This window comes from Mus caroli, unplaced genomic scaffold (assembly GCF_978045245.1).
Source record: "Mus caroli unplaced genomic scaffold, Mus_caroli_1 scaffold_18, whole genome shotgun sequence".
Taxonomy (NCBI): Eukaryota; Metazoa; Chordata; class Mammalia; order Rodentia; family Muridae; genus Mus; species Mus caroli.
In genome coordinates this window covers 67,760,009-67,786,301 of record NW_028227273.1, presented here as the reverse complement: position 1 = coordinate 67,786,301, position 26,293 = coordinate 67,760,009, and the positions used below count along the sequence as shown (strand labels likewise).

The 26,293-nt window shown below is 51.4% G+C and overlaps 2 protein-coding genes across 8 annotated transcripts in view; one reads left to right on the top strand and one right to left on the bottom strand.

Annotated features, from left to right (window-relative positions):
• Positions 1-1,401: 1,401 nt before the first annotated feature.
• On the top strand, positions 1,402-9,785 carry Rgs11 (regulator of G protein signaling 11). 4 transcript variants are annotated; one of them, XM_085832731.1, is made up of 17 exons: positions 1,402-1,495; positions 1,727-1,823; positions 1,893-1,943; positions 2,009-2,115; positions 2,796-2,847; positions 2,951-3,009; positions 3,338-3,414; positions 3,596-3,677; positions 4,205-4,273; positions 5,757-5,780; positions 5,855-5,916; positions 6,007-6,120; positions 6,220-6,335; positions 6,453-6,540; positions 6,619-6,757; positions 8,794-8,876; positions 8,956-9,785. In XM_085832731.1, the coding sequence occupies exons 1-17, from the start codon at positions 1,427-1,429 to the stop codon at positions 9,065-9,067; spliced, it is 1,401 nt and encodes a 466-aa protein (XP_085688857.1). In that variant the 5' UTR covers positions 1,402-1,426; the 3' UTR covers positions 9,068-9,785. The 4 variants fall into 4 exon arrangements, with proteins under 4 accessions (XP_085688857.1, XP_085688855.1, XP_085688856.1 ...); XM_085832730.1 differs by having other exon boundaries at positions 1,421-1,555; XM_085832729.1 differs by having other exon boundaries at positions 1,405-1,495; positions 1,727-1,943.
• A 1,334-nt stretch (positions 9,786-11,119) lies between these two features.
• The window catches only part of Fam234a (family with sequence similarity 234 member A), a 32,951-nt gene continuing 17,777 nt past the window's right edge, over positions 11,120-26,293 (bottom strand). For 2 of the 4 annotated variants that reach the window (XM_021149025.2, XM_021149026.2), the window contains exons 2-13: positions 23,498-23,604; positions 19,026-19,325; positions 16,847-16,963; positions 16,340-16,534; positions 15,514-15,650; positions 14,822-14,954; positions 14,474-14,603; positions 13,507-13,647; positions 13,092-13,167; positions 12,766-12,921; positions 12,241-12,343; positions 11,120-12,154 (exon numbers count right to left, since the gene is read on the bottom strand). In XM_021149025.2, coding sequence (XP_021004684.1) covers positions 11,943-12,154; positions 12,241-12,343; positions 12,766-12,921; positions 13,092-13,167; positions 13,507-13,647; positions 14,474-14,603; positions 14,822-14,954; positions 15,514-15,650; positions 16,340-16,534; positions 16,847-16,963; positions 19,026-19,293 — 1,668 coding nt within the window. In that variant the 5' untranslated portion in view covers positions 19,294-19,325; positions 23,498-23,604 and the 3' untranslated portion in view covers positions 11,120-11,942. Of the gene's footprint in view, positions 12,155-12,240; positions 12,344-12,765; positions 12,922-13,091; positions 13,168-13,506; positions 13,648-14,473; positions 14,604-14,821; positions 14,955-15,513; positions 15,651-16,339; positions 16,535-16,846; positions 16,964-19,025; positions 19,326-19,673; positions 21,964-23,497; positions 23,605-26,293 lie in introns of those variants that run through there. The other 2 variants (XM_029471343.2, XM_021149024.3) reach the window with 2 other exon arrangements.

Genomic DNA, 26,293 nt, shown 5'->3' with positions numbered 1-26,293 from the left:
CTCCACCTGCTCCATCCCTCTTGTCTGGGTAAAGGGGACTCCTGGGGCCCATCAGCCTCCAGCTGGGCCACACCCTGTTGGTTCTTGGTACCCACACACTGAAGTGCAGTCTGGGCCACACAGACTCAAGATCTCTTAAAGCTTATTGGTACAGACTGTGAATATGGGGGGCGGGGAGGGGCGGATGTCTGTGGGGACCTGAGACCCAGACAATTCTGCAGGTTCCTAGACTGGGAAAAAACTAAAGAAACAGAAAGTAGATGCTGAGGGATTTCTTAATCTTGACGTGCAGAGGAGACCGAGGGATGGAAGGGAATGTTGGTTAGTTAAGGCAGGTGACTGGTGAGCTGGGCTTTCAGCTGAGGACCGCAGAACCAAAGGCCTGGATCAGCTTAAGGAAGGAGTAGTGCAAAGCAGTTTCTTGCATTTCTGGGCGTATCCAAGCAGCAGGCCCACCTTTGTTTTGCTGTGCCAACCATGAATGCTGAGGTATTGGGCTAGTGACCACACTGTCCACCACCTTTCCAAAACAAGATCCTGCAAGAAGGCCCAAGATGCCAGGGAGATGCCCCTGTGCCCTTTGGCAAGTGTGTAATGTTAGACACTGGGGATAGTTTCAGCTGCCAGCAGCCTGCAACCTCTAGAGCTGCCTATTCACCCAGGGAGGACAGCTGGCCTGGGACCAGCCTGACCTTGTGTTTAAGTGAAGTAGGACTGGGAGAAGCCTGGGATCTTTGGGTGATGTACCATATCTGGGTAGGACACCTTTCCAGCCACTCTGATTCATCGGATAAACTCAAATGCCATGTTGAAGGTTCCTGGTCTCAGTAAGGCCAATTACCCCTCCTGTGGCCCCTGGCATTCCAGGGGTAGGGAAGAGAAAGAGGGCATCCGATCTTCAGAAGAAGAAACAACCCACTCGTGACTTTTATAAATGGATCAATGACCTGCCAGGTGAGGCTGCCATCATACAAACCCTATGGCTCTACATACGTGTCGTATCTGTGAAAGGATACTCTTAGGTCCAGTCAAGCCACACCCTTGACCCCACAACCCTGACTATGCTGGTCTCTGCACTCCTTACTGACCCACGAATGGAGCTGAGACTTCAAGACCCTAAACCACTGTTTCCAACCTGATCTATCTGGCTACACTCTGTCCTCTTCCAGGGCTTCAGTGATAAATCCCATCTCTGAGACCAAGCCCTGAGGCAAGCCACCAGACTAAGAGACAGGCTCTTCTGCTTTCAGGCTTCTGAGGTTTCAGGATGCCCACACTGCAGGCTATCCCAAGTCACACCTTGCGAGGGCTCAGGCATCTCTGTGGTGCGAGAACCCGTGTATCTCATGTGTCTCGAGGCTCACACGGTTAACCTTAGCGGGCGGGGCCGGCATGGGGCGGGGCGTTTCCTCTCCGGAGGTCCGCCATGGCCACGGTCACCCGCTGCACACCCCACGGCGGGTGCTCCCGAATGCAGAGACCGCATCTCAGCAAGGTGGGCCCTCGGCCTGTGGGCATAGAGTTTGGGCAGGAGAGAGGGTATGGAACGCGGCAGGTGAGGGGGATGAACAGACCCAGGAAACCATTGGGAGCTCATAATAACAGCACTGGGTAGCTGGGGTCCCGGCCTTTACTGCCCCAGTCTGTTGTCCCTGCGTAGTGACCTGGGGGCAAGTGTGCGCGATCTGAATCACTCCCCTCACCCCCCCCCCGCGTTCGCTCTCAGATGGAGCGGGTGGTCGTGAGTATGCAGGACCCTGACCAGGGTGTGAAGATGCGGAGCCAGCGCCTTCTGATCACTGTCATTCCCCACGCGGTAGCGGGTGAGGCTCGTGGACACCCTGGGGGAGCAGGGCGCCGCGGTCTCCGCCCACTTCGCTTCTCCTGTGTAGGCAGAGACCTCGTGGAATGGCTGGTTCAGAAGTTCTGCATCTCGGAGGATGGTGAGAGTCGGCGCACCGCGGCTTGGGGCGGGGACTGGCAGGGCGCTCACTTTCCTTCTCCTTAGAAGCCCTGCACCTGGGCACACTCCTGGCGCAGCACGGCTACATCTACCCACTGCGTGAGTCCCGAGACCTGACACTCAGGCCGGACGAGACCCCCTACAGGTTCCAGGTCAGGCCCGGGGTTGCAGGGTGCACCCCTACTTAGGGAGGGTGGAGCTTACTGGGGTTGGAGCGGGACGTTGTGACATCACTAGAGCGGACCCGTCTCCTCCCCACAAAATATCTGGACTGAGGCAAATCCAGGGAGCTTCAACTTTCTGGTGCTGCAGCACTCACGCAAAGGTCTGCCGGGCATTCAGCTGGGGTTCCAGCAGGTCTCATCCTTGAAATTTTGTCTACCGGGTGTAGTGATAGGATCCCTGCATCTCAGTGGGTGAGTCCAGGCCAACCCAAGCTCAGACTGTGATCACATCCTTGGATTATCAGGTTCCACTGGCATTCCGAGTCAGGGAGGTAGTCCTTTTACAGGACCCGGAGTTCCAGGTAGAAAGAACGGGCAGTGGTGGCGCACACCTTTAATCCCAGCACTCAAGAGGCAGAGGCAGGAGGATCTTTGTGAATCTGAGGCCACCCTGGTTTACAGAATGAGTTCCAGGATAGTCCAGGCTACACGGAGAAACTCTGTTTCAACCCCCGCTTCTCCCAAAAGAGAATGAGCAGTGGTCAGCTGGAGCATCTCATACGGATGCACCCTCTGACCAGTCATTGCTGGGCGCTATGAGGTGGTGGGTGGTACTTGGGAGAGAAATGGGAATGTCTTTGGATGTCATTTTCCCTGCACAACACAAGACACCCTACTTTTGGACAAGCACTATGTGGCCAGCTGCTGAGCTAGACTATGGTAAGTGGGATGGATGTAAATCCAGACTGGGAATGGGTGGTCCCAGGGCAAGGCCATGGGGTTTACAGTGATGGCCCTCCGCATTATGTTCCTGTCCTTCCAGCCATCTATCTGGCTAAGAAGAACATCCAAAAACAAGGGGCTTTAGTGGACTATGAGAAGGTAAGCCCTCCAGCAGGCTAAGTCCAGCAAGGACTCACCCCTTGAGCCAGAGCATGCAGCCTAGGCTACTAGATAATCCACACATACCCCTGCTCACGCACTGCAGCCTCACTGGGAAGGGCCCCAGAGGGGGAGGCTTAGGGTTCCTAGAAGGGGAGGCAGCCTCTGCTTAAGCCCAATGGGTTGGGCTGGTTTCTGTACCAGGTAGGGACACACACACACATCATTAACTCCTTGCAGTGTCCTTGAGAGCTGAGGCCCATATTCCAGAGGTAGGCCTGTGTGGGGATTAGCAACTTCACCCACTGGATACCCTGCTGCCCTCCAGGAACATTATGCCCTGCTGCACAAGAAGATCAACCATGCATGGGATCTGGTATTGATGCAGGCTCGAGAGCAGCTGCGGTGAGACACCACACCACAGCTGGTGGAACACAGAGCTCAGAATGTTCAGGGTGTCGCCGAGCTGGTCTCTGGCAGCCTTGGAACCAAGAATTTAACATCACAGATTCCACTGCCCGTGGCCGAGCGTTGGGGAGTGCTGTGCTAGGATCAGTTCCCTCTCACCTCTGCCTACTCTTCCCAGGGCTGCTAAGCAGCGCCAGAAGGGAGACAGAATGGTCATTTCGTGTCAGGAGCAGACATACTGGCTGGTGAATAAGCCCCCTGTGAGTCCTCATGTGGTGAGAGTGGAGGAGTTTCCCTGGGAATGAGGCTAAAGGGGTCTGTGTGCTTTACTAAAAGACCCTCTCAAAACTGCTTTCTTAAGCTGTGGGCAAGGAACTTTGTTTCCTGGTTGACAATGCAGAGGTGACATGGTCAGGTCTGAGGCTGCCTCTAGTCCCAGACCACAGAACAAGCCAGGTTAACGCTGTCTAAGGGAGACACATAAGAGCCAATGCAGGGCTGAGAGTCCCAGGCCACAAGGTGAAAGCTGATCTCAGCTGCAGCAGAAGGACTGGTGGTGGGGGGTGAGGGTGGGGGTGGGGTGGGGCAGCGCTGGGAAACAGAGGTTCTAGCACATGACTTGAGGTCTGCTCACTATACAAGGTGATCACCCTGAGTCAGGGTGGGCAGAGAGATGGGGTTCAAGGCCAGCTCAGGGCTCATCTCAGTTCCCAAGTTCCAACACCAAACAGTTAAGGGCATTGGAGACCGTGAGGCTCAGCACCCTCATCTCTTCATCCTCCTGCAGCCTGGGGCACCTAACATTTTGGAGCAGGGTCCTGAAAGGGGCTCTTACAACCCCAGTCACATGCAGATGGTAAGCACTTGACACCCTCAACCTAACTGCACCGCTCACCTGTCCATTTGTCTGTCATCTGATCCACCTAAATGTCCCCAATGCAGCCACTCCAAGGTCCCTATTTTACCAAGTGCCTGGTCTCAGCTTCTCTTGGACCCCACCCTCAGGCTCCCTTAATAATGCTTGTCCTCTTTTCTCTTACCTGCTGCCTTGGGTGCAAGTAAGTGGTGGTCCCAGCCCCAAGGGGAGGGCAGGACCCTCTTCCCCCAGGCTGAAACAGCAGCAGAGTCCCCAGGGAGGTGAAGTGAGAACCCCAAGGCTTTGGCCTGAGGGCTCTGGGTCCATAGGCCCCTCCCTCCAAAGCCTTCAGTAACCTCCAAACTAGAAAAGATGGGACCCAGCACTGACAGACCTTAACTAATGCAGCAGGCGGTGGCAATGCCCCTACTAGCAACAGCCACTCCCGCCCAAACCCAATTTTTAGAACAAATCCTGTTATCTCATCACGTCTTGCTAACTTCACCCCCTAACTTTTTTGTATATAAAAACAGAGAGAGCTAGGGTGGATATTGGAAGTCAGAGGCGTCGTCCACCTACCTCAGTACCATGCCAGGGGAATAGTTGGCCAGTCTGCTAGGTGGCTCCTCCAGTCTAGCCATACAAACCTGCCTAGAGGGGCTGTGACTCAGCTAAACCAGGCTCCCCAGAGAAAGATTTCTCAATATACATGTCTTTGAAAAGACTTTGAAGGCCAGGCATGCTGGCATTGAGAAGCAGAGACAGGTGGAGTTCAAGGCCAGCCTGGTCTATATAGCAAGTTGTTCCAAGGCAGCAAGAGCTACAGAAATAGATTCTGTCTCAAAACAAATATTCAGGCTTAGTGGCACACACCTTTAGTCCCAGTCATAGGGAGGCAGAGGCACGTGGAGTTCGAGGCCAGTCCAAATTCCAGAACATTCAAGGCTGTTACACAGAGAAACCCTGTCTCAAAAAGAAAAAGAAAAAAAGAAAAAATCAACTCCCTGCTCTTCCCACTCTCCACCCCCCACAAAACCGAACAAACAAACAGAAATATTTTAAGTGCCAAGGATGGTGGCAGACACCTCTAATCATAGTACTTGGGAGGTGAAGGCAGAAGGATCATAAATATAAGTGTGTCCTCAGCTCCATAGTGGATTCAAGGCCAGCACAAACCAAAGAAAGGTCTCAACAACAGCAACAACACTTGAAGTCATTGGGAAGTATTTGGGTTAATAACAAGTGCGCAATTTCTAAACAGCCTTAGGGTTTTGTAGAACATCTTCAGAGTACCTGGATAAAGTCTGTGAGAGTCCTTCCTGAGGGCTAGGAGGAGAGGGCTCTAAAAACCGGGCTGCAGGTCTGAGCCCTTCTTTGCTACATCCTGGTGGGGCAAGGGCTCAGGCCTGGGTGGAAACAGTGGTGTTACTGAATCGCAGAAGACTGCTGTGTAACCCAAGCCAACTGTGTCTTTCAGACCTAGAGCTCGGATTTCTATAAGTGTGAGGTAGGTCCAAGGGACTTGGGGGGTAGGGAAGCCGGTTGCCCAGCACCGGTCCTGACTCGGCTCTGGTGTCCTAGATCGAGTGCTTCAGGAAGGCACTGGGCAGGAACCGGGTGAAGTCCTCTGTCTGCCTCGAGGCGTGAGTAAGAGGCAGCAAGAGTCCCTTCCCAACCCTTTGTACAACAGCTTAGTCCCCAGGTCACCCTGCACCGCCCTCTGGATCCCCCAGGTACCTGAAGTTCAGCAGCCAGCACGGGCCGCACGATCCCATCATGTCAGGGTGTCTGCCCAGCAACCCCTGGATCACAGATGATGTCACCTACTGGGCTATGAATGCGCCCAAGTAAGACCCCCGGTCTTTGGGTGCCTTTGTTAAATGCTCCTGGATTGGCGACAGGATGAATAGCCCACTCTCTCGCGCTCTCTCCTCCCCCACTCCCAGTGTGGCTGCCCCCACAAAACTCCGTGTTGAGCGATGGAGCTTCAGCTTCCGGGAGCTCCTGGATGATCCCGTGGGGCGTGCCCACTTCATGGACTTTCTCCAGAAGGAATTCAGTGGTGAGACACCTCCCTTCCTGCTGTAGGCACCCCCAAGAGAGGAAGGCTGCTACCTGGAACCATGCCCCAGGTTTTCTCAGTGAGAACCCTTAACCCTGACTGCTGCCCTGTCCTTAGCGGAAAACCTCAGCTTCTGGGAGGCATGTGAGGAGCTGCGCTTTGGCGGACAGGCCCAGGTCCCCACCTTGGTGGACTCTGTGTATCAGTAAGTGTGTGGAAGTGGAAGCTAGTTGGCCATCACTTAGGCCCAGCGTGGGTTACACTTGTAGCATCCGTATCTCAGGCAGTTCCTGGCCCCTGGAGCTGCCCGCTGGATCAACATTGACAGCAGGACGATGGAGCGGACCCTGGAGGGGCTGCGCCAGCCACACCGCTATGTTCTGGATGCAGCACAGCTTCACATCTACATGCTTATGAAGAAGGTGGGCACATCCTGGTGTCCCGGCCATCACGGTCCCTCCCACATTCTGGTGTCCAAACCCCTCACCCCCACTCTTTCTCTAGTTCTGGGTTTGGTTTGGTTTGGTCTGTTTGGCTCCATCAGGAATGGGCATTACCTCTGTCAACTTGCTGCTCAGTGTGGTGGTGGTATTCAGACTCCACATTGCCTACTGTTGACGGGGCTGTCCCTTTCCCACCCACCCTTTGTGCATCCTCTGGTCATACGGAGGACAGATGGAGGCAAAGCTCTACTGATCAGTTTTAAAACACTAAGCTGGATCTTTGGTATTTGTTCAGAGTGGCTAATGGGGGTTTTCAGATTGTATGAGTCAGGGCCTCTCATTCTGAAATCTCAAACTATGTATAAATATTCACACTGGCCTTTGACCTGTGGGTGATCCTCCTGCCTCAGCTCCCTGATGTTGTTTAATAGCATAATAAATTCTTAGACTTTTTAGGGCATGGGGATGTAAGCCTTTCTTCCTGCTATTAGGGAGTCAGAATCAGGTGGATCTGTGTGGATTCAAGATTTGCCTGGATTACAGAGTGAGACCCTATCTCAAAAAATTTCAACACATTTCATAAGGTTCAACCCAGAGCCACCACAGTGTCCTTAGAGACAGTCTCCAACCCACAGCAACCAACTAGCACAGTGTCCTTAGAGACAGTCTCCAACCCACAGCAACCAACTAGCACAGTGTCCTTAGAGACAGTCTCCAACCCACAGCAACCAACTAGCACAGTGTCCTTAGAGACAGACAGACAACCTCCATATAGATCCGATCCACCCCGAGTTTGCTACAAGGGACTTTGACTCGCGACCCTGTTCTGCCACCAAGTGCCAGGATTTCAGACATGCACCATCACACCATTTTTAAAAAATGTTTTTTTGAGACAGAGGGTTTCTCTGTATAGTCACTCTGTAGACCAGGCTGGCCTCGAACTCAGAAATCCACCTGCCTCTGCCTCCCAAGTGCTGGGATTAAAGGTGTGCGTGTGCAACCACTGCCTAGCTTTTTTTTTTTTAAGGTTTTCTTAAAAAACAAAACAAAACCCTAAACAAACAACAAAAGCCAGGCATGGTAGTGCACACCTTTAATCTCAGCACTTGAGGCAGGCAGACTCTGTTGAGTTCTAGGTCAGCCTGAGAGAGAGAGAGAGAGAGAGAGAGAGAGAGAGAGAGAGAGAGAGAGAGAGAGAGAGAGAGAAGAGGTGGATCTCTGTATGTCCCTTAACCCTAACTTGTGAGTTCTCCCTTTTGACTTTGTCACCTCAATGGTCGCATTCCACGTCCCTCCAGACCTTGTTGGCTTCCTGCTCTCTGGTATGGTTTTTCTCTTATTTTGTTTGAGCAGGGTCTCTTCATAATAGTTCCAGGGCAGCCAGGCTACACTGAGAAACCCTGTCTTGGAAAAAAAAAAAAAAAACCAAAACAAAACAAGTTCTGTCTGTCCTGGAACTCACTGTGTAGACCAGGCTGGGTTTGAACTCACAATGCCTGCCTGTCTGCTGAGTGCTGGGATTAAAGGTGTGTACTACTATGCCTGGACTCTAGTGAGGTTTTTCGAGATTTTTCTATGGAGTGCTCTGCCCTTTAGAGCATGGCTACTTATTTATTGTCTATGTAGCCCAGGCTATCCATGTGTTTATGGTCCTCCTCCCTTTGCCTCCCCAGGGTTGGTATTGCAGGTCTGAACCATCAGCTTGCTCAGCTGTGCAGTTAAAAGTCCCACATCCTTGCCCTGTCTCTGTACGAGGAGCACCCTAGCTCCTCCTCCTTGGCTGGAGGTGCTCCACTCCTCCCTTTGTGTGAACGCCGTGTCCCTTGCCCATGTGTTGCAATCTAGTGGCTTCACCAGATGGGTGTCAGGTCTCTCTAGGTCCTGGTTTGGGCTAGTGATGGATATTGTTGGTCCCCAGCAGGGTCCTGCAGGGCCTATGAGCAGAAGGTTGTCCCAGCAATGCTTCAGCAATGTCCCACCAATGCTGAGTCAGACTGTGACGCTGTCTCTTGTAGGACTCCTATCCAAGGTTCCTGAAGTCTGACATATACAAGGGCCTGCTGGAGGAAGCTGTGATTCCACTGGAGACAAAGCGCTGGTGAGCCTCCCTATGGCCACTGAGCAGGGAGGACCCTGCAGGGGGAAGACCTGTGCCCTCAGCTCTTTCTTGTCCCCAGGCCATTTCCATTCTTGCGGAAGCCTCTGCACTCAAGCCCCAGCCCTGCTCTCCAGTCTACCCCCAGGGAGCCTGCAGCAACCAGCTCCCCTGAAGGTGCCGATGGGGAGTAGCTCTTGCTGCATACCTCACCTTACCATCACCTGCCTGACACCCTGTGGGGTTGTGTTCTCCTAATGAAGAGACCCCAGCACTGGCTTCTCTGTGTACAGGGTCTAGCCTTGCTATGAGGTCCTTTAGCCTCCACCAAGTAAGCCCTCCCCTGCCTAGAAGAGACTGTCCCAGCTGATTTCTAGGCCAAGATTTCATGGGCTGATCCTTGCCAGGACAGAACTTGTTCTAGAAGAAAGGTAAAAACAAGGTCCTCAGAGTTGGTGGTACTCTGTAGTCTTCAGTTCAGGACTAGGCTGTCTCAGCTCTAGAATGTCAAGTCAGTGACGCATGAGGAGGTGTCAGTCTCTGGCCATGTCACCCCAGTCAGGAAGGCTCCTCCTGTGTATAATCCTTCTCCTCAGGCTAAACCCGGTGGCTTCTTAGGAGACGATGTCTGCAGGTGCCATGCCATTGCTGTACGTGGCATCTCTTCCACCTGTCGTCTGATCAGCTCTATAGAAAGGCGACAGCACACTGTTGTCCTGACTACAGGGCTCCCAGTTCTCATAGGGCAAGTTTTTGTCAAGCTGGCAGCCCTGGCATCCAGTCTTCCTGTCCAGGTTGTCCAGTGCCACCCCAGAGGTAGAAATAAAGATGGGGCCTCCTGCCATGCAGCTCCCAATAGAGCTGCTCTCTAGTCTCCCTTCACAACCCATTTTCACAGAAATAAAACTTTCAATCCCCTGCACAGTCCATGCTTCTGTGGGCCCGGCTTGCCTGAGCCTATGGCTTGAGTGTCTGCGGCTCAATGCATGGTGGGTGCTATGTAGGAGGAGTGGCAGGTTTGCAGGTGGCATCTGTGGTGTGAATATGTCATGGACTGGTGTGTATGTGTGTGAAGAGGGTCGGGGGTGGGGAGGAAAGATCAAGGGTGTGGTTCTGGTATAAAAAGTGGCCACCATGGGGGTGGTGGGGTGACTCAGTGGGTAAAGGTGACTGCTGTTAAGCCGAGTGACCTGAGTTCACCCCCTACATGGTACCTACATGACAGAAAGAAGTGATTCCCAGCCGGGCGTGGTGGCGCACGCCTTTAATCCCAGCACTCGGGAGGCAGAGGCAGGTGGATTTCTGAGTTTGAGGCCAGCCTGGTCTACAGAGCTCCAGGACAGCCAGGGCTACACAGAGAAACCCTGTCTCAAAAAAAAAAAAAAAAAAGAAGTGATTCCCAGAGTTTGTCTTCTGATTTCCATATATACCTGAGTTACATATGATTTATATGCAGTTTTCTTTAAGTGGTTACTATGGACGGTGCCTGTCCACTTTGTGCTGATGAGGGACCCAGCCCCGCTCTCAGGCTTCAGTGGTGTTAGTCTGCACTTAGTCTGAGGAGGGGAAAGGGCACCAAGATGGGTGCATGAGTGCAGCAAAGAACCAGAAACCTGTGAAAGAAGCTGTGGGTAGACAGGATGCTGCCACCCGTCCAGTGTCCCCTGCGGCAGGTGTGCCCAGCCACAGAGCAAGCCCCAGGACCCTAAGAAACTATGGCAGGCTAGAGGGTTTCTGGCCCCTTAAAGGCCATAAAATTGGTGACTGTCCTCAAAAGCCACTAGGTGGGCTGTGGGGAGCGAGGTGTGGGGCACTGAGAATGGTGGGTGCCCTTGGACCCCGCATCTCATCCTGAGCATTGGAGAGACAGGCTCCTGAAATCTGAAGATAACCCTCTCCCATCTCCCTTCTGTCGGGGTCACGTGTATGCCAGGTTACCTTTACTCTGCAGGGCTGAGGGACCAACCTCAGTCGTCATGTTGACTCCGCAGGCACACCTGTGCACACTCTGGCCTTCTGTACATGTGCAGTTATGAGAACAAGTCTAAATTCTGCAAACTTCAAAGGGTTCTCAGAAGGACTGATACTCAGACCAAGCCCAGAAGCCCTCCAGGCTCTCTTGTGCTGTGGCAGCCAATGCTTACCCGACTTTCATTTCATTGCATTCCATAACAGATCCCAGAGTATATGACTTAGAATAGCCCCCCTTTGTTGTGAGCAGAAAGACATCCAGACAGACTGCAGGCTCACGCTGGACTACGGGGGCTTTCCCCATCAGTGCAAATCGTTTATTGTGTTGGTTTCCATGGTGGCTGGGGTGATGGGACTGCTTTGGCTACAGAGCTATGGATGTGATCTGGGCAAAGCTGCTGCTCTGTTGCCCTTGGGCTTCAGGAACAGCAAACAAGGCACAAGGTGAGACTGCCATCAGGTAAGCACCAGAGTAGGGAAAGGGACGTGCCCGCTGTGCCAGGGTGCAGGGACAGTGTACTGAGGCAAAGGACTGACTCGGTGAGCAGTCTGGAAATCCCTCGAGGCTCCCAGTCAGACTCAGCGTCGCTCACTTTCCAGGAGACACGCTCCCTTCTGCTGTGGGGAAGCAGCTTCCGAGCCTCGTGACCCCTGAGGGACAGTGCCGACATGGGGAAAGCCAGGCTGGTCTGAGAGGGCCTAGGGAGCAGCACAGCACACAGTGGTGGCTTTCCTGGGAGAGTAGCATAGCACACAGTGGTGGCTTTCCTGGGAGAGCAGCACAGCACACAGTAGTGGCTTTCCTGGGAGAAGGTAAGGAGGCAGGAAGTGATGACTGAGCCTGCCTTGCCCAAGCCAGCCCAGGGAGCCTTACTTGACCAGATCAGATGGGCCACACAGTGAGACCTTTGAGGGAGGACATGGAGGTGCCCCCCACCCTCAACATCCTTGGGTAGAACTGGTAAGGCCATAGCTCCCAGAGAGCCCGAATCATCAGGGCGAGCAGTGAGGTCAGCATGAAAGCCGAGAGCAGGCCAGCTTTCCAAGAGGCTTCGTTTTCACAGTTGGAATCTCTCCGTGTGCTCCAGCTGACAACACCTATATCTCACTCCGGTACCGTAGTCGGGAGAACCGGTCCCGGATAGCCTGGTCGCTGTCTGAGCTGCCTTCACCCAAGTGGATCACTCTACTGCCTGGGACAAGGTCTTGCACTTTGTGTTTGGTGACAGAGACGAGGCCAGGCACATCTGAGCTTGCTGGGCCTGTCAGGAGCACATAGGCAGCGTGGCGGCTTGGTTCAAACAGGACAGCTGTGGGAGAACAGTCGGTGCTGCTCAGGACCAGCCAGAGCTATGGGAGGGGAAGACCTGGTCCCAGTGCCTGAACCCATGCTCACCATCAAAGGCCACGATGTTGGCAGACACGTTGGCTAGCTCCAGCAGGATGCCAGGCAGGGTCGGGTGGAACATATACAGACTGTGCTGCACATCCGGGGGATCCTGAAGTGAGAGGAGCAAGGTGTCGCACTCACCTGTCATTATCTAGGCCACAGCTGCACCTCAGCAGGCCTCTGAACTCCTGGAACTTTCTTGGGCAGCTCTCGGGCTACTTTCAGAAGCTGCTATCCAAGTACCTTGTTCACAAGTGTGTCTACCAGTGTCCCCCATAAGGCTAACTCCCATTTCCTGCACCTGCCCTCCCTATTACAGGTCTGCTCCTACCTCCAAGATCCTTCTCCAACAGCCTCAAGGCCCTTCAGGATACTTCCCCCTTGGCCCGCACCCCCACCCAACAGGTCTGCACTACACTCAGCGGACTTCTGGAAGTCCAGCAGCCCTGGCATCATCCAGGGGGATCTGGGTCTGGTCCCTCTGGCCTTGAATCCCAACATGGGGTATTTCCTGAGCATGTGATCTCATACCATCTCATTAGCGCTCACAAGATCATGGAGGCCCCAGAAGAAGAAGGCTGAGCGGTGGTCTGCAGTCATCAGGCTGGTGGATGGTGGGCCCCCAGGCAGGCTTGGGAGGGGCTGGCTCCACAGGATAGACCCAGTACTGAGGTCCAGAAGTAGGATCTGGGGAGGGTGGGGACACTATTGGCAGACAGCCGCAACCTGCATATTCATGTGTAGCCCAGCCATGCCAGCCACAGGGCTGCTCTTTGAACCACCTTGCCATCTGAGGGCAGAGTCTCGGGCTCAGCGCTGTGTGCTCGACTCTCAATTCACAGTGAAGCCCAGCCTACCTGTCTATCAGTGCTGGTTCCATTCTCAATGACAACAGCCAAGGTGTCAGGTTTGTAGTGGCCAAGAATAGGTTTTCTGGAAGGATTAAGGAAGAAGACCTCATAGAAGGTCTTGGTAGAGGGACTTGAGATGAAGTTTTCATGGCTGCATGCTCCTGAATTGAAATGGAGCTACCTACACTGAGACCCAGAGTGAGGGGCTGGGACCCAGGGTGAGGGGCTGGGACTCAGGATGAGGGGCTGGGACCCATGACCAGCAGTTTCAGCAGCCCCTCCAGGGATAAAGGACAGATCCCAGTACAGACAGGAGAACTCTGGACTTCTAGCCCACTACCCATCATCCCCGCCAGCCAGCAGGCCCGGCTGAGGCCCTGAGCAGGGTGTCCTGGTCAAGCTCAGCAGTCACTGCACACACCTCAGAACCTGAGCTTCACCAAGGGTCCACCTGGGCTTCAGATCCTGTCCATCCAGCAACATGCAGGCCTCAGAGGTCACAACGAGCAAGTCCTGGCCAGCTTTCCCTGGGATATTCATCAGGTAGCGAACTGCTCCAGGACTAAACAAGGAGGTGGGGTGGAGAGGCAGACATATGTGGTCTTTGGGATGGGCCCTTCAAGACAGGTCTGCTGGGGGTGGCTTCCCTCAGGCCCTCAGAGTATATCCCCATGTTTCTCAGGTCCCTGGCTTGAAAGAATGAAATTCCGTTTGTGGAGCAGGGATGGTCCTCCCATCCGATATTCTTCACTGCTGGGGGATGAAAGCCAGCGACTCAACCATGCAGGGCGAGTACTCATCATGAGCCACCCCAGCTGTCTCAACTCTCTCTGCCTTTGTTTGCCAGTTTCTCATAGGACTGCAAGGCCCAGCGGGCCTGTGCTCCACACAAGGCTGTCCCTAACTAAGGCCTGTGTGTCAGACAAACCCGTGCAGTGAACGTTGTGGTTTCTTTAAAAACCCAATTATGTGAATATTTTTTGTTTTAATCTCAGGTGTGGGATAAAGGCTGGTTCACAGCAGTTGACTATGATTTGCGTCATATATGTGATTTCTGCCAGCTGCAGATAGTTTAATTCTGGGGACTATGGAGAGGCTGTAAGTGGGAGAGCATCCAGAGGGCCTGTGGTGGCTGCTGCTTCCCCTGTTGCTGCTGATCCCTGCTGTTGTGTTTATTGGATTGCTGGCTTGTTGGCTCGAGGGAGATTCTGATGAGGAAGACTGGACTTGCCCCTAGGAACCCTACATCCCTAATCAGCAGGAAGTAGCCTAGAGTTATACTCCCCCTCTGCCCTCTAAACTTCTTTCTCTCCTACCGAGTGTGGGGGGTTGGAAGGGAAGTAGATATAAGAACCCAATAAAATAGCTAAACAACTATGCCAACCAACCTGTGCAGAAGCCTCCTGTGGACAGAGTGATTGAGCATGCTCTCCCAGTAGGGATCCTCCTTAAAATGGCCATCTCGCCCAGTAATTCTCTCAAAGAGACTCTTCACAGAAAAGCCACAGAGGGCACCAGCTATGCAAAACACAGGACAGTCACCATGGGGACCACTTCTGGAACCACATTGTGCCACACCTGATTTATCCCTTGGGCTTCCTGACTATTGATTAAGTGTCAGCGCATGAACAGGAATGGCCACAAATGACCAGTCACCGATTTCTTTGTATGCATCTTTCTCTAGCCCCAAACCCAGTGCTCAGCCCAGCATCCCAAGAACGCAGCATCCAACATACCACAGGGCAGGAGAATATACTGAGCCCCAGTTCTGGTCACATGAAGGAGGGCGGCACCATCTCCATCCACACCAAGGCTGCCTCTGTGGCCAATCTGGTACCCAGTGCTACCTGAATAGAGAGCTCCACTGACCTGCACAGCAAAGGGCAGTAGGGGAGAGACAGAGCAAGATGCATGGGAGGGAAAGGGGAACTTTAGGAGTTTAGAGGAGCTGGGCAGTGGTGGCACACGCCTTTAATCCCAGCACTTGGGAGGCAGAGGCAGGCAGATTTCTGAGTTCGAGGCCAGCCTGGTCTACAGAGTGAGTTCCAGGACAGCCAGGGCTATACAGAGAAACCCTGTCTCAAAAAGGCAGTCAATCCTCACTGGGTCTAGACTTTGAAGAGAGTGAACAACACAGAACAATGTGTGACTGTGCTGCACAGCCGAGGAGGCATGGCAGCTGTGGGATCAGAGCTCACACCAACCACACATGGCCATTATGCATCCTGCTATTCATGAGGAAGGCCAGCAAGCTGCCTGCAGAGAAGGAGCCTCCCAGTATGTTGCATGTGTGGACTTCAGAACAGAGCCCGGGAGGACCCACTGCTGGGTGGTCACACAAATTCTCTTTAGGGAGATGTGGATGAGAAGTAGAGAAGGGGCTTTAGAGGTTAAGTGGGCCTGGGGTACATGAGAACATGTTGCTCACCTCCTGTCCCTCCTGGGCGAGGATCAGGAGGTCTGGAGTACCGTCACCGTCACCGTCGATGTCAGGCACCTGGAGCAGAGGGCTCAGGATGGAAACGTTCCCACTAAAGCTGCTGGGATGGCTCCACAGGGTTTCTCCTAGAACCAAACACACAGTGGCTCCAAATCCCATGACAAAGGAATGGCACAGTCACGCAGGAGCACTCATTCCTTGGGAGCCTGAGGCCGCTTAGATACAGGAGTATGTACAAGCAGCCCAAGAGTCTTGTTAAGGAAGAACAAGCACAGCCAGGCAGCCTCTTGAAAAGGCAGCTCATGCCTGGAATCTCAGCATTTGGGACACTTGTTGCAAGTAGAAGGCCAGCCTGGGCTACATCGTGGGACCTTGCAAAAACCTAAAAAGGCAGCAAAGCAGGGAGATGGCTCAGTGGTTAAAGCACTCTCCAGGCAAGTGTGAACACCAGAGTTCAGATCCTCAGGAACCCACATGAAAGTTGAGTGGGTATGCCTTTCTTCCTCTGGCTCAGAGACTTGTTCTAGGAGCAGAGGGGCATCTTTAGGCTCAGTCCAGCCCTCCACAGCCCAAACAGGTAGCCCATTACCTCAAAGGAGGCAACACTAATTGTCTCTGCCAGCATCCATAACAAGACGCAAACTGTGGTTGCAAAGACACAGCTGCAACATGGCAGAGCATGAGGTGACATCATTGACTTCCAAATGGTCACACCCTCACTTGGAGGGTTCCTACCAAGTCACCAACCCCTGGGTGAGAGCCAGGACTGACCCCTCCACTGAGAACCATCAAGAACCTTCCCCAGGTGACTGACCTGTAAAAAAGCTGACCGCAATGAAAGAACCAGGTCTTCCCACAAAGATACAGGCAGAAGACAGCTCCTCACTGTCCAGTGTCTGTGGCGTGGCACACTTTACAAGGGTGACATCTTGGGCCACGGATCTCTCCCAGAGCACGCTGCCATTGGCTCCTGACACCGCAACCACAAAGGCACAAGGAGTGGAAAAGCCTAGAAGGTGGAGGTGGCAGCCACTTGGTCAGTCTCAAACTATCGCATGCCACCTCCTGTCTTCCTTATTCTGTGTCTCAGTCACATGACAGCCCATTTCCTCTATTATCCCCATATCCCTGGTCCTCGTGGGGCACTGGTGGTGGCCCCGGGTAGAGTAAGGGAGCTAACAGTATTACCTCGTCTAATCTATGAAGAAGAAAACATGATGAAGTGGTTCCCTCAATCCCCACCATTCAATCCCCACCTAACTGAGAAGGGGAGCCCTCTTCCCATGTGGCCACCGTAGTAGACAGAATGAACAAGACTTGCCTTCATCAGCACAGGATCTGGTGAGATTGTTACTGCTGTTGGTATTTTTGTAAAGAAAAAGAACATCCTGAACCTTGTCCTTGTTTACGTCTCCCAGAGCCAGGAAGTTGTACGTGACTGGAAAAGAAAGCCCAAGTTATGCTCCATGGGCCATGCCCGTCACTGGGAAGGTCAAGCTGAAGGCTCTGACTGGTGTGGTGTTCCCACTGTGCAACTTGCCACTGTGAGGTCCCCTGCCACAATAAGAGCAGGGTCTTCCTTACTAGTCCAAGCAGTTTCTTCAGAGGCAGGCAGATCTCTGAGTGTGAGGCCAGCCTGATCTGCACAAAAAGTTCCAGGTCAGCCAGGGGGACAAAGAAAGATCTTGTCTCAAAAAATAAGTGAAAAAATAAATAACATGAAAGAAATCTGAACATCTGTTGAGAAGACGTTCCTCCAAGTCCGGCATGGAATTCTGACAGCCATGCTCCATCAGCGAGGCCTAGTACTGCCTTGCATCCTAGGACTCAGATGATGAGCTTTTAATAAAACCAAACATTGAGAAGGTGACATTAGACATTTATCACACTCAAAACTTCAAAATGGCTGGGCAGTGGTGGCGCACACCTTTAATCCCAGCACTTGGGAGGCAGAGGCAGGCGGATTTCTGAGTTCAAGGCCAGCCTGGTCTACAAAGTGAGTTCCAGGACAGCCAGGGCTATACAGAGAAACCCTGTCTCGAAAAACAAAAAAAACCCAAAAAACAAAAAACTTCAAAATGGATCAGATCCTAAATAGTTAAAATTATATACTACAGGCCAGGCAGTGGTGGCGCACGCCTTTAATCTCAGCACATGGAGGCAGAGGCAGGTGGATTTCTGAGTTTGAGGCCAGCCTGGTCTATACAGTAAGTTCCAGGACAGCCAGGGCTACATGGAGAAACCTTGCCTTGAAAATAACATAAATAAATACAGAAATAAGTATAAATAAATTAAAAAACAAAGTAGCTGACGATGTATTAGCCAGGTGTTAGAGTATTTGCCTCATACATGTGAGGCCCAGGGTTCAATACCTAGAGTGACATAAGTGGGGCACGGTGACACACAACAAGCAAATAACCCTGAAGGAGAAACCCTCAAACCCACCAGGACGGCTGCTTGGAAAGCAAAACTGGAAATAAGTGTCAGCAGACTGGTACCCTGGTGCCCTGGTGTGGGAGCAACAAACCTAAAATTACATTTATTAAAAAGTCCCTTTAACAGCCAGGGCTGCACAGAGAAACCTCTCGAAAATCCAAAAAAAAAAAAAAAAAAAAAAGTCCCTTTATAACTATAGGAAACGAATACTTTGAAATATTAAATTTCAAATGGATGAATAAATTAAGTAATAAGTTAATTTGTTTTGGTTTCTTGTTTTTGTTTTGTTTTTTGAGACAGGGTTTCTCTGTGTAGCCCTGGCTGCCCTGGAACTCACTCTGTAGACCAGGCTGGCCTCGAACTCAGAAATCTGCCTGCCTCTGCCTCCCGAGTGCTGGGATTAAAGGTGTGCACCACCTCTGCCCGGCAATAAATTAGTTAACAGAGCAGGAGTTGGGGACTAGGGCTGTAGCTCAGTTGGTAGAGTGATTTCCTACCATTTTGGGAGCCCTGGGTTCAGACTCCTGTGCCACATGAAGCCAAGTGTGGTTCACACACATTCCTATAATCCTGGCATTAGGGTGGGAGGCAGGAATTCAGGACTAGTCCAGATACACAGTATATCCAAAGCTATCCTGAGGCTAAGGGAGAACTTGCCTCTAAATAAAAATTTAAAAAATAAAATAAAAAATTAGAACTGTTTCCATTGTTTTTTGTAAAGGCTAATTTCATGGGCAGGAAATAAAGTGTGGTTTGCTTCGGCTTTCGTGTCAGGAGCACTCAGCTGCCTGGCACAGCTTTCCACAGCTATGGCGCCTTCTCTAATCCCTCAGCCAGGTTGTGTTTCACTGACCTGTTTCCACTAAAGCCTGTGAGCCTGCCTTTGCTTACTTACCTGATCACGAGAGGGCTTCCAAGCCCCCTAAAGGCTCCTAAAGCCTCCAGGTTCAGAGGTAAACCCAGGGCCCCTTAGGGCTGACTGTCAAAGACCACGGGACTAGGCTACGTCACAGTAATGGCAAGGGGAGGGTCTGGAAGCCCGCGCTGTCCCTCCGCAGGCTCACCTGCATTGTTGTAGTCAAGCTTCCACGTGCCCTGTGAGGAGGGACGGTCTGGACATGGCATGATGAAAGACAGGACAAACACCACGAAGAGGCAGATGAACAGGGAAAGGAAAAATGCCACTGTGCGGCACCGGGACAAGCGGGAAGGCACGGGCTTGCTCTTCAGGTTATCTTCGTTTCTTGGTAGGTTTCCTGGGTTTTCCTGCGATTTCCTGTCCTCATTCTTCAAGGGGTGTATTTCGGCTTCTAAGTCCTTGTTGTCCATCATCCTGAGCACATTCCAGAGCTTAACTGTGGTCACTGTTTAAGAAATGAAATGGGTAAGGCTGGCAGTGAGCTGCTGCTCAAGGCAAATTAGTTGTATCCGCCCCACCCCACTGCCCTTTGCTAACAGGAGACACATTATTAGTATTATTGTACGTGTCTGAATGCATCCCCACCACAGCATGGAGCTCCGAGGACAACTCGGTGGAGACAGGTCTTCTCTTCTACCTTCTGTGGATTCGGGAGATCTAACTTCCCAGGCCATCTCAGCAGTCCTGTCCTGTCCTGTTTTTTTGTTTTGAGATGATGTCTGTCTTAATCAGGGTTACCATTGCTGTGATGAAACACCATGGTCAAAAGCAAGATAGGGAGGCAAGGGCTTACTTAGTTAGCTTCCACTTCCACATCGTGGTCCGGCACTGAAGGGAGTCAGGAGCTGATGATGCAGAGGCCATGGAGGATGCTGCTCACGGGCTTGCTCCTCATGGATTGCTCAGCCTCTTTTTTTTCTTCCTTCCTTTTCTTGTTTTTGGTTTGTTGTTTTGTTTTGTTGATTTGTTTGTTTGTTTGTTTGTTTTGAGACAAGCTTTCTCTGTGTAGCCCCGGCTGTTCTGGAACTCACTGTGTAGACCAGGCTAGCCTCGAACTCAGAAATCCGCCTCCCTCTGCCTCTGCCTCCTGAGTGCTGGGATTAAAGGCGTGTGCCACCACTGTTCGGCACACTCACTTATCATCCCAATAGAATCAGTTTGGTCTACAGAGTTTCAGGACTGCCAAAGCTGCAAAGAAACGTCTCAGAAAGAAATAAAACAAGCAAGCAAACAAACAAACGAAAACAGCGAAGCAGCAGGGCAAAATCATGATCTGAACACAGTGAAACCAAAGTAACAGTGTAACTAACTCAAGTCCAGCGTCTGGGGCTCTTTCACCATCTTCTGGGCTCCTCCAAGGGGCTTGGGTCACATCTCCAGCTCAGTACTCTGCAGCACACACAGCTTGTCTTCTAAGCTCAGACAGGCTCCACTCCACCCGGCTTCTCCACAATGCTGGGGTCTTCTGTGGCAACTGGGCTGCACTTTCACTAACAAACTCTCTGCATGATCCCTTCAATCCTGGGCCTTCAACTGCTGCTGAGGCTGCACCTTCCATCAGCCGTCTCTCCTGGCCTCTCACAGCGCCAAGCCTCAGCCTCTCCTGGCCTCTCACAGCGCCAAGCCTCAGCCTCTCCTGGCCTCTCACAGCGCCAAGCCTCAGCTGCTCTCCATGACCTCTTCATGCCTTCAAAACCGGTTTCACCTTAATGACTCTTACACTGCTCAGCTCGGTAGTGCCAGCATAAGGTACAGCCTTCCTTGGCTGCCTCTGGAATACAGCTTCTGATTGTTGGCCCTGATGTAACACTTTCCAGAAGACTTTACCTCAACGAGGCTGGTCTCCTCTTAATCCCCTCCAATTGCTCAGCTGCAGCTGACCAGCATCAATTGTCCCCGTAAGCAAAGGTTCTACTTTAGTGGTTTTGGTCTCTTGTTAGTCACAGCTGATCCTTCAGCTCCAGCTGACCAGACACCACAGCTTCCTCACACAAAAAAAAGGTCTGCTAGTGTCCTCCTTAGCCAGGTCCCACTTGCTCCTAAATCAGGCATGCAGATGGGAAAGGGGGTGCATGCCAGGCTGATGAAGCCAACACCCTCACAAATAGACTACCAAGAGATCTGTCGGAAAGCAGATTGCTCTGATGGAAACATTCTCTTTAGGAGGGATGGGAAGGCAAAGTGGAAACTTGCAAGGTTCTGGAAGGGCCCTTCCAAGCTTTACTGAAAGAGTAAATAGCTCCTGGGGAAGGAGACTGCGACCAGCCAAGTGCTTAGGAGAATCTCAGACCTGCTGCTGCCTGCAAGCTGTGCAGAGAGAACTCTCCGGAGCCAGGGATTTCATGTATCACTGCCTGATTTAGGGGCAGCTTTCAGCTGCTTTTCAGTCTTCTCTGCTCCCATTTCTTGTTTGTAACCAAGAAAAACTTACTCACCCACTTCTGGGGTGAATAGATGTTTCCCCAGAAAAAGTCTGTCCCATAGTGTAGGGGTGGCTCTGATGCTAAGGTCCTGTTCACCAGTTAGTTCTTGATCTGTTAGTAAAGAGGCCATGGGCCAATTGCTGGGCAGAGGGAATAAGCAGGGACTTCTGGGCCCTGGGGGCAAGCAAAAAGATGCAAGGAAGGAGAGACAGAGTTGACCAGCCATGTGAGATCTCAAAACAGAGTGGCCACACAGGCTGCTCCTCCAGGCGAGCAGTCCGGGTGTTTGGAAGGGACTAGATGTAACTGAGCAGCTAAAGTCTAGGGCAGGTGGGAGGTGTGGAGCTAAGAGTATTGACCAGGGTACACTGGCTCGGAGTTTAATAATGATGCCCAGCTACTGTGCCAAGAAGGCAGGTTGACAATGAACAATGTGTGTGTCTGTGTCTTTTATCCATGGATTTAAGGGAAGCTGGGTGGGGGCTGGTGATGTGGCCATTCCCAGTTCAGGTGGGGTAGCAGAAGCTGCGCGCCACATCTGAAGATCTAGACTCCAACTTTAATGAAACTTTTCCCATGAGATAAGGTCTTACTATTTAGTCTTGGCTGGATGGGAATCACTACAGAAAACTAGGTTTACCTTGAACTCAGAGATCCACCTGCCTGTGCCTCCTCAGTGCCAATTTAAAATAATATTAAAATAATATTAATTACTTTAATACTGGGCTGGAGCCGGGCGTGGTGGCGCACGCCTTTAATCCCAGCACTCGGGAGGCAGAGGCAGGCGGATTTCTGAGTTCGAGGCCAGCCTGGTCTACAATGTGAGTTCCAGGACAGCCAGGGCTATACAGAGAAACCCTGTCTCGAAAAAAACCAAAAAAAAAAAAAAAATACTGGGCTGGGCAGTGGTGGCACACATCTTTGATACCAGCACTCAGGAGGCAGAGGAAGGCTGATCTCTGAGAGTTCAAGGACAGCCTACTCTACAGAGTGAGTTCTGGAACAGCCAGGGCTACAGAGAGAAACCTTGTCTTGAAAAACAAACACACCAACGAAATCTAGAGTGAAAACAGGTTCTGGGGACACAGCCTTGCTCCAAGGTATGTGACCTGAGACAATGATCTGATTTGACTGTTCCTCAGTTTCCTCACTGGTAAAAGAGGCACATCTACTTTAGAAGACAATAAAAATGTTTATTTGTTCTGAAACAGGGTCTTCTGTAGTCCAGGCTGGCCTCACCTCCTTATCCTGATTCATTCTAGTGCTAGGATAATAGAGTTGCGTAAGGTGGAGCGCTGAGGTGTGGGCACTCGGAATTGAACCTTGGTCTTTGGAAGAACAGCAACTTCTTAACAGCCGAGCAACCTCTCCACCCCATGGTTTGGTTTGGTTTTGAGATCGGGTCTTACTCTGCAACTCTGGCTGGCCTCATGCTCCCGCTCCCCACTGTTCAGGGGTGACAATCATGTGGTACCATGGAATACTTTCCATCGCAAACAAAACTCGGTGCATGCTCCTGAGTACTGCGGGCTCTCTCCTTGAAGGTCAGAAGAGGCACTCCTATCAAAGGCAATGAGCTGGACACAAGGAAAATCAAACACTGAGTCAGGCCTGGCACCTCATTAAGTTGGGGCACCTGAGACGGGCAGGGCGGGGCAGCGGGCTGCACGGAAAGATTACCAGGGGAAAAGTCAGCAGCTGCACCTGGCACGGGTCAACAGCAGGGCCCACAGGGAAGGAGAGGACCTGGAGAAAAGCAGAGCTTCGGCCAGCGGCACCAAGGACACAGGGAAGGGACACGTGACGCATGTCTTTGGCAAAGCAAAGAGAACCAAATGAGAAGCCGCGTGTTGACATTTTGGATTCTGTCTTTAGCGCTCTGGAAGCTTCACACTCTAGGCAGGAAGCCCCAGCCCCAGCTTGACTGCCATCATCACCGTCAGAAGCCAGAGCATCTTTGATGCTGCGTAGACAAGCTTCATACACCAAGCCCTACATGGTGGTTCATACCTGCAATACTGGCATTTGGGAGGCTGAAGCAGGGGGCCTATCTTTGTAGAAGGCCAGACTAGCTACAGAACCAGACCCGGTCTCAAATACAACAAAAATCTTCATACATTGGCTGCCAGCCAGGGTGCTAGGAGTTTGGAAACACAGCCCATCTGTCCTCAAGGTTCACATTTCCCAGACCTACCTGGTGGGTGGAGTACCTGAGAGGGTGTTCAATAGACGATCCTGGCCAACTGCTGGGGCATCTGCTCACTGGTCTTGGGGGCTTTGTCTTCAAAAGCCCAGGCAGACCTAAGGGTTGTAAAGGCTTCAGTAAATGCATTTCAGGTCAGATGACTGCAGCAGGTCCTGCTACAGTGATCCACACTACAGCCACCTGATGCAATGCCCCATATTATCTAATAGCCCCCCTAGGGTGGGGTCTGAGTCAGGACCATGAATAATGTTGTCCCAGGGTCTCTCAGGAGCAGCTAGGTGGAGAAGGCTGTGCAGAGCCTGCCCTTGTTTGTCCATACCCATTAGGCACCACTAACTTAGCCAATAGCATTCATGCAGTCAGAGAATGGATACATCTCTCCGCACTTCACAGTGGAGACTCACGTCCTTACTGCCAACCAGGAGAGGCCCACAGAGGAAGAGGAGGAGGCCTTCCTTGAATCAGCTCATCCAACTTGTGTCTGAGTCCTGCTTTTTGGCAATTCTCAGGAAACTTTGTTGCTCCAAGTACATTCCTCAAGATACTTAACTTTATTGTTGGTGAATTGTGTGTATATGTGTGTGTGCAAGCACACACAATGGTTCTGGGGACTGAACCCCAAGACCTTACATACACTAGCCATAGCACGCAAACTGAGCTGTAGCATGACCCCTCTTTTCCTTTTGTTTGTTTCTCTTTTGTTTTTCTTTTGGAGCAGGTGGTAGTTTTCAGACAGGGTCTCACTATAAAATACTGACTGGCCTGATATCATTATATAGACCAGGCTGGCCTCAAACTCTCAAAGAGAATCATCTGCTACTGGGCTAAAGTAGGTGCTGGCCTGGTCTACAAAGGGAGTTCCAAGATAGCCAGCGCTGTTACACAGAGAAACTCTGTCTTGAAAAAACCAAGAAAAACTAGCTTAAAAATTCTCAGTAAAGGGCTAGAAAGATGGCTCAGCAGTTAAGGGCACTGACTGCTCTTCCAAAGGTCCTGAATTCAGTTCCCAGCAAACACATCACATAGTGGCTCACAACCATCTGTAATGGGATCCAATGCCCTCTTCTGGTGTGGCTGAAGACACTGACAGTATACTCACATACATGAAATAAATAAATAAATAAATAAATAAATCTTTTAAAAAAATTCTCAGTAAAGTCAGTGTTGATAGCCTCCTGGTAGGAGGAAGGGGGAGGGTAAGGGGTTTAAGTTATCCTCACTACTAAATGAGTTTGAGGCTAACCTAGGCTATCTATGTGTGCTCCTGACAGAAATCAAATAAAAATCCTCAATAAAGTAAAATCCCAGTCAATCAGCATAAACTCCAAAGAGATTAAATGTGAACATGCTATGTAGTTGTGAATTGTTTTGAACTGGTCCCTCTGTGTAGCCCTGGCTGGCGTGTAGCCCAGGGATCTGCCGGCCTCAGCCTTTCAAGTGCTGGGGGTAACAGGTACTCACTACCATGCCTAGGTAAGTAACATTTTGTTTACTTATTTAGTTTTCTTTTTCTATTTTAGGACTATTGACGCCTTTTTATTAGGAATAAGTGGCTTAACAGAAGGAGGACAGTTAAACTAGAAAATTATAAAAATATTGTATTTTGGCAGACTCCAAGGCATCCAGCAAAAGTCCCAACTACGTGGGAGGCTGAGGCAGGGGAATGCTAGAGCTCAGAAGTTTGGAGCCAGCCTGTTCAACAAAGTGAGACCCTGACTCAAAAATTCACTCAGAGGGTTAATGTCTGGGGAAGGGGTTTCGGGAGCCATTTCCTGCCTTGAAGAAGACTAAGCTTTCAAGTAGAAACAGCAGGAGGAGTCAAAGCAACAGAGGAGGAAGCTGAGCAGAAAGGCCTCCTGTCCACAGGTAGAATTTAAAACTGGCAAAACGTCAGGGCCTCCCTGTGCCTGAGATGACAGTGACTCTTCCATATCACCAGCTAACCACCTAGCTTTTCCCATGCTGAGAATGAAGTGTTGTCTCTGAGCCTGTGGCACATTGTAATAACCTGCGGTAATCAAAGGCCTGCCGAGCATGGAGCTGAACTGAGAGGGTGTTTGCCTGGACTCAAGAATCCCCGAGTTTGGCCATTTGGCCAGGCATGGTGGCACACGCCTTTAATCCCAGCACTTGGGAGGCAGAGGCAGGCAGATTTCTGAGTTGAAGGCCAGCCTGGTCTACAGAGTGAGTTCCAGGACAGCCAGAGCTACACAGGGAAACCCTGTCTCGAAAAAAAAAAAAAAAAAAAAAAAGAATCCCCGAGTTTGCTCCGCAGCCCAGCACCACATGCACTGGGCATGGCAGCATATGCCTGGGATCCAGGGGAGGCAGAGGCAAAAGCATCACAAGTTCAAAGCCATGCTCACCTATACAGCAGATCTGAAGCTGGCTACACAAAACCTCCGAAAGAAAACATAATAGGGGTTGTTAGGAGGCTCACTGGGCAAACCCTTGCTATCAAGCTTTACAGTCTGAGTTTGATCCCTGGGCTTCACACAGTAGGGAGAATAATCAGCTCTTGCCAACTTGTCCTCTGACCTTCACACATGTGCTGTGGCACACGTACACAAACACACACACACAATGTAGTTAAAAAAACTCAACCACAATCAGGCATGGTAGTACATGATGGGCCTGGTTTCTTTCTTTTCTTTGATTCTTACTCCTTCCCTACCCCCATACTCCCCCACTTTTTTTTTTTTTTTAAGAGCCTTTCTATGTAGCCCTGCCTGCCTATTATATAGACCGGGCTGGGCTCAAACTTAGAGATCCACCTGCCTCTGC

Coding starts and splice junctions, on each gene's coding strand:
- Rgs11 (XM_085832728.1), top strand. CDS start 1,427: ATGGCCACGGTCACCCGCTGCACACCCCACGGCGGGTGCTCCCGAATG. Junction 5,917..6,006: donor TCCTCTGTCTGCCTCGAGGC/GTGAGTAAGAGG, acceptor TGGATCCCCCAG/GTACCTGAAGTTCAGCAGCC. Junction 6,121..6,219: donor TGGGCTATGAATGCGCCCAA/GTAAGACCCCCG, acceptor CCCCACTCCCAG/TGTGGCTGCCCCCACAAAAC.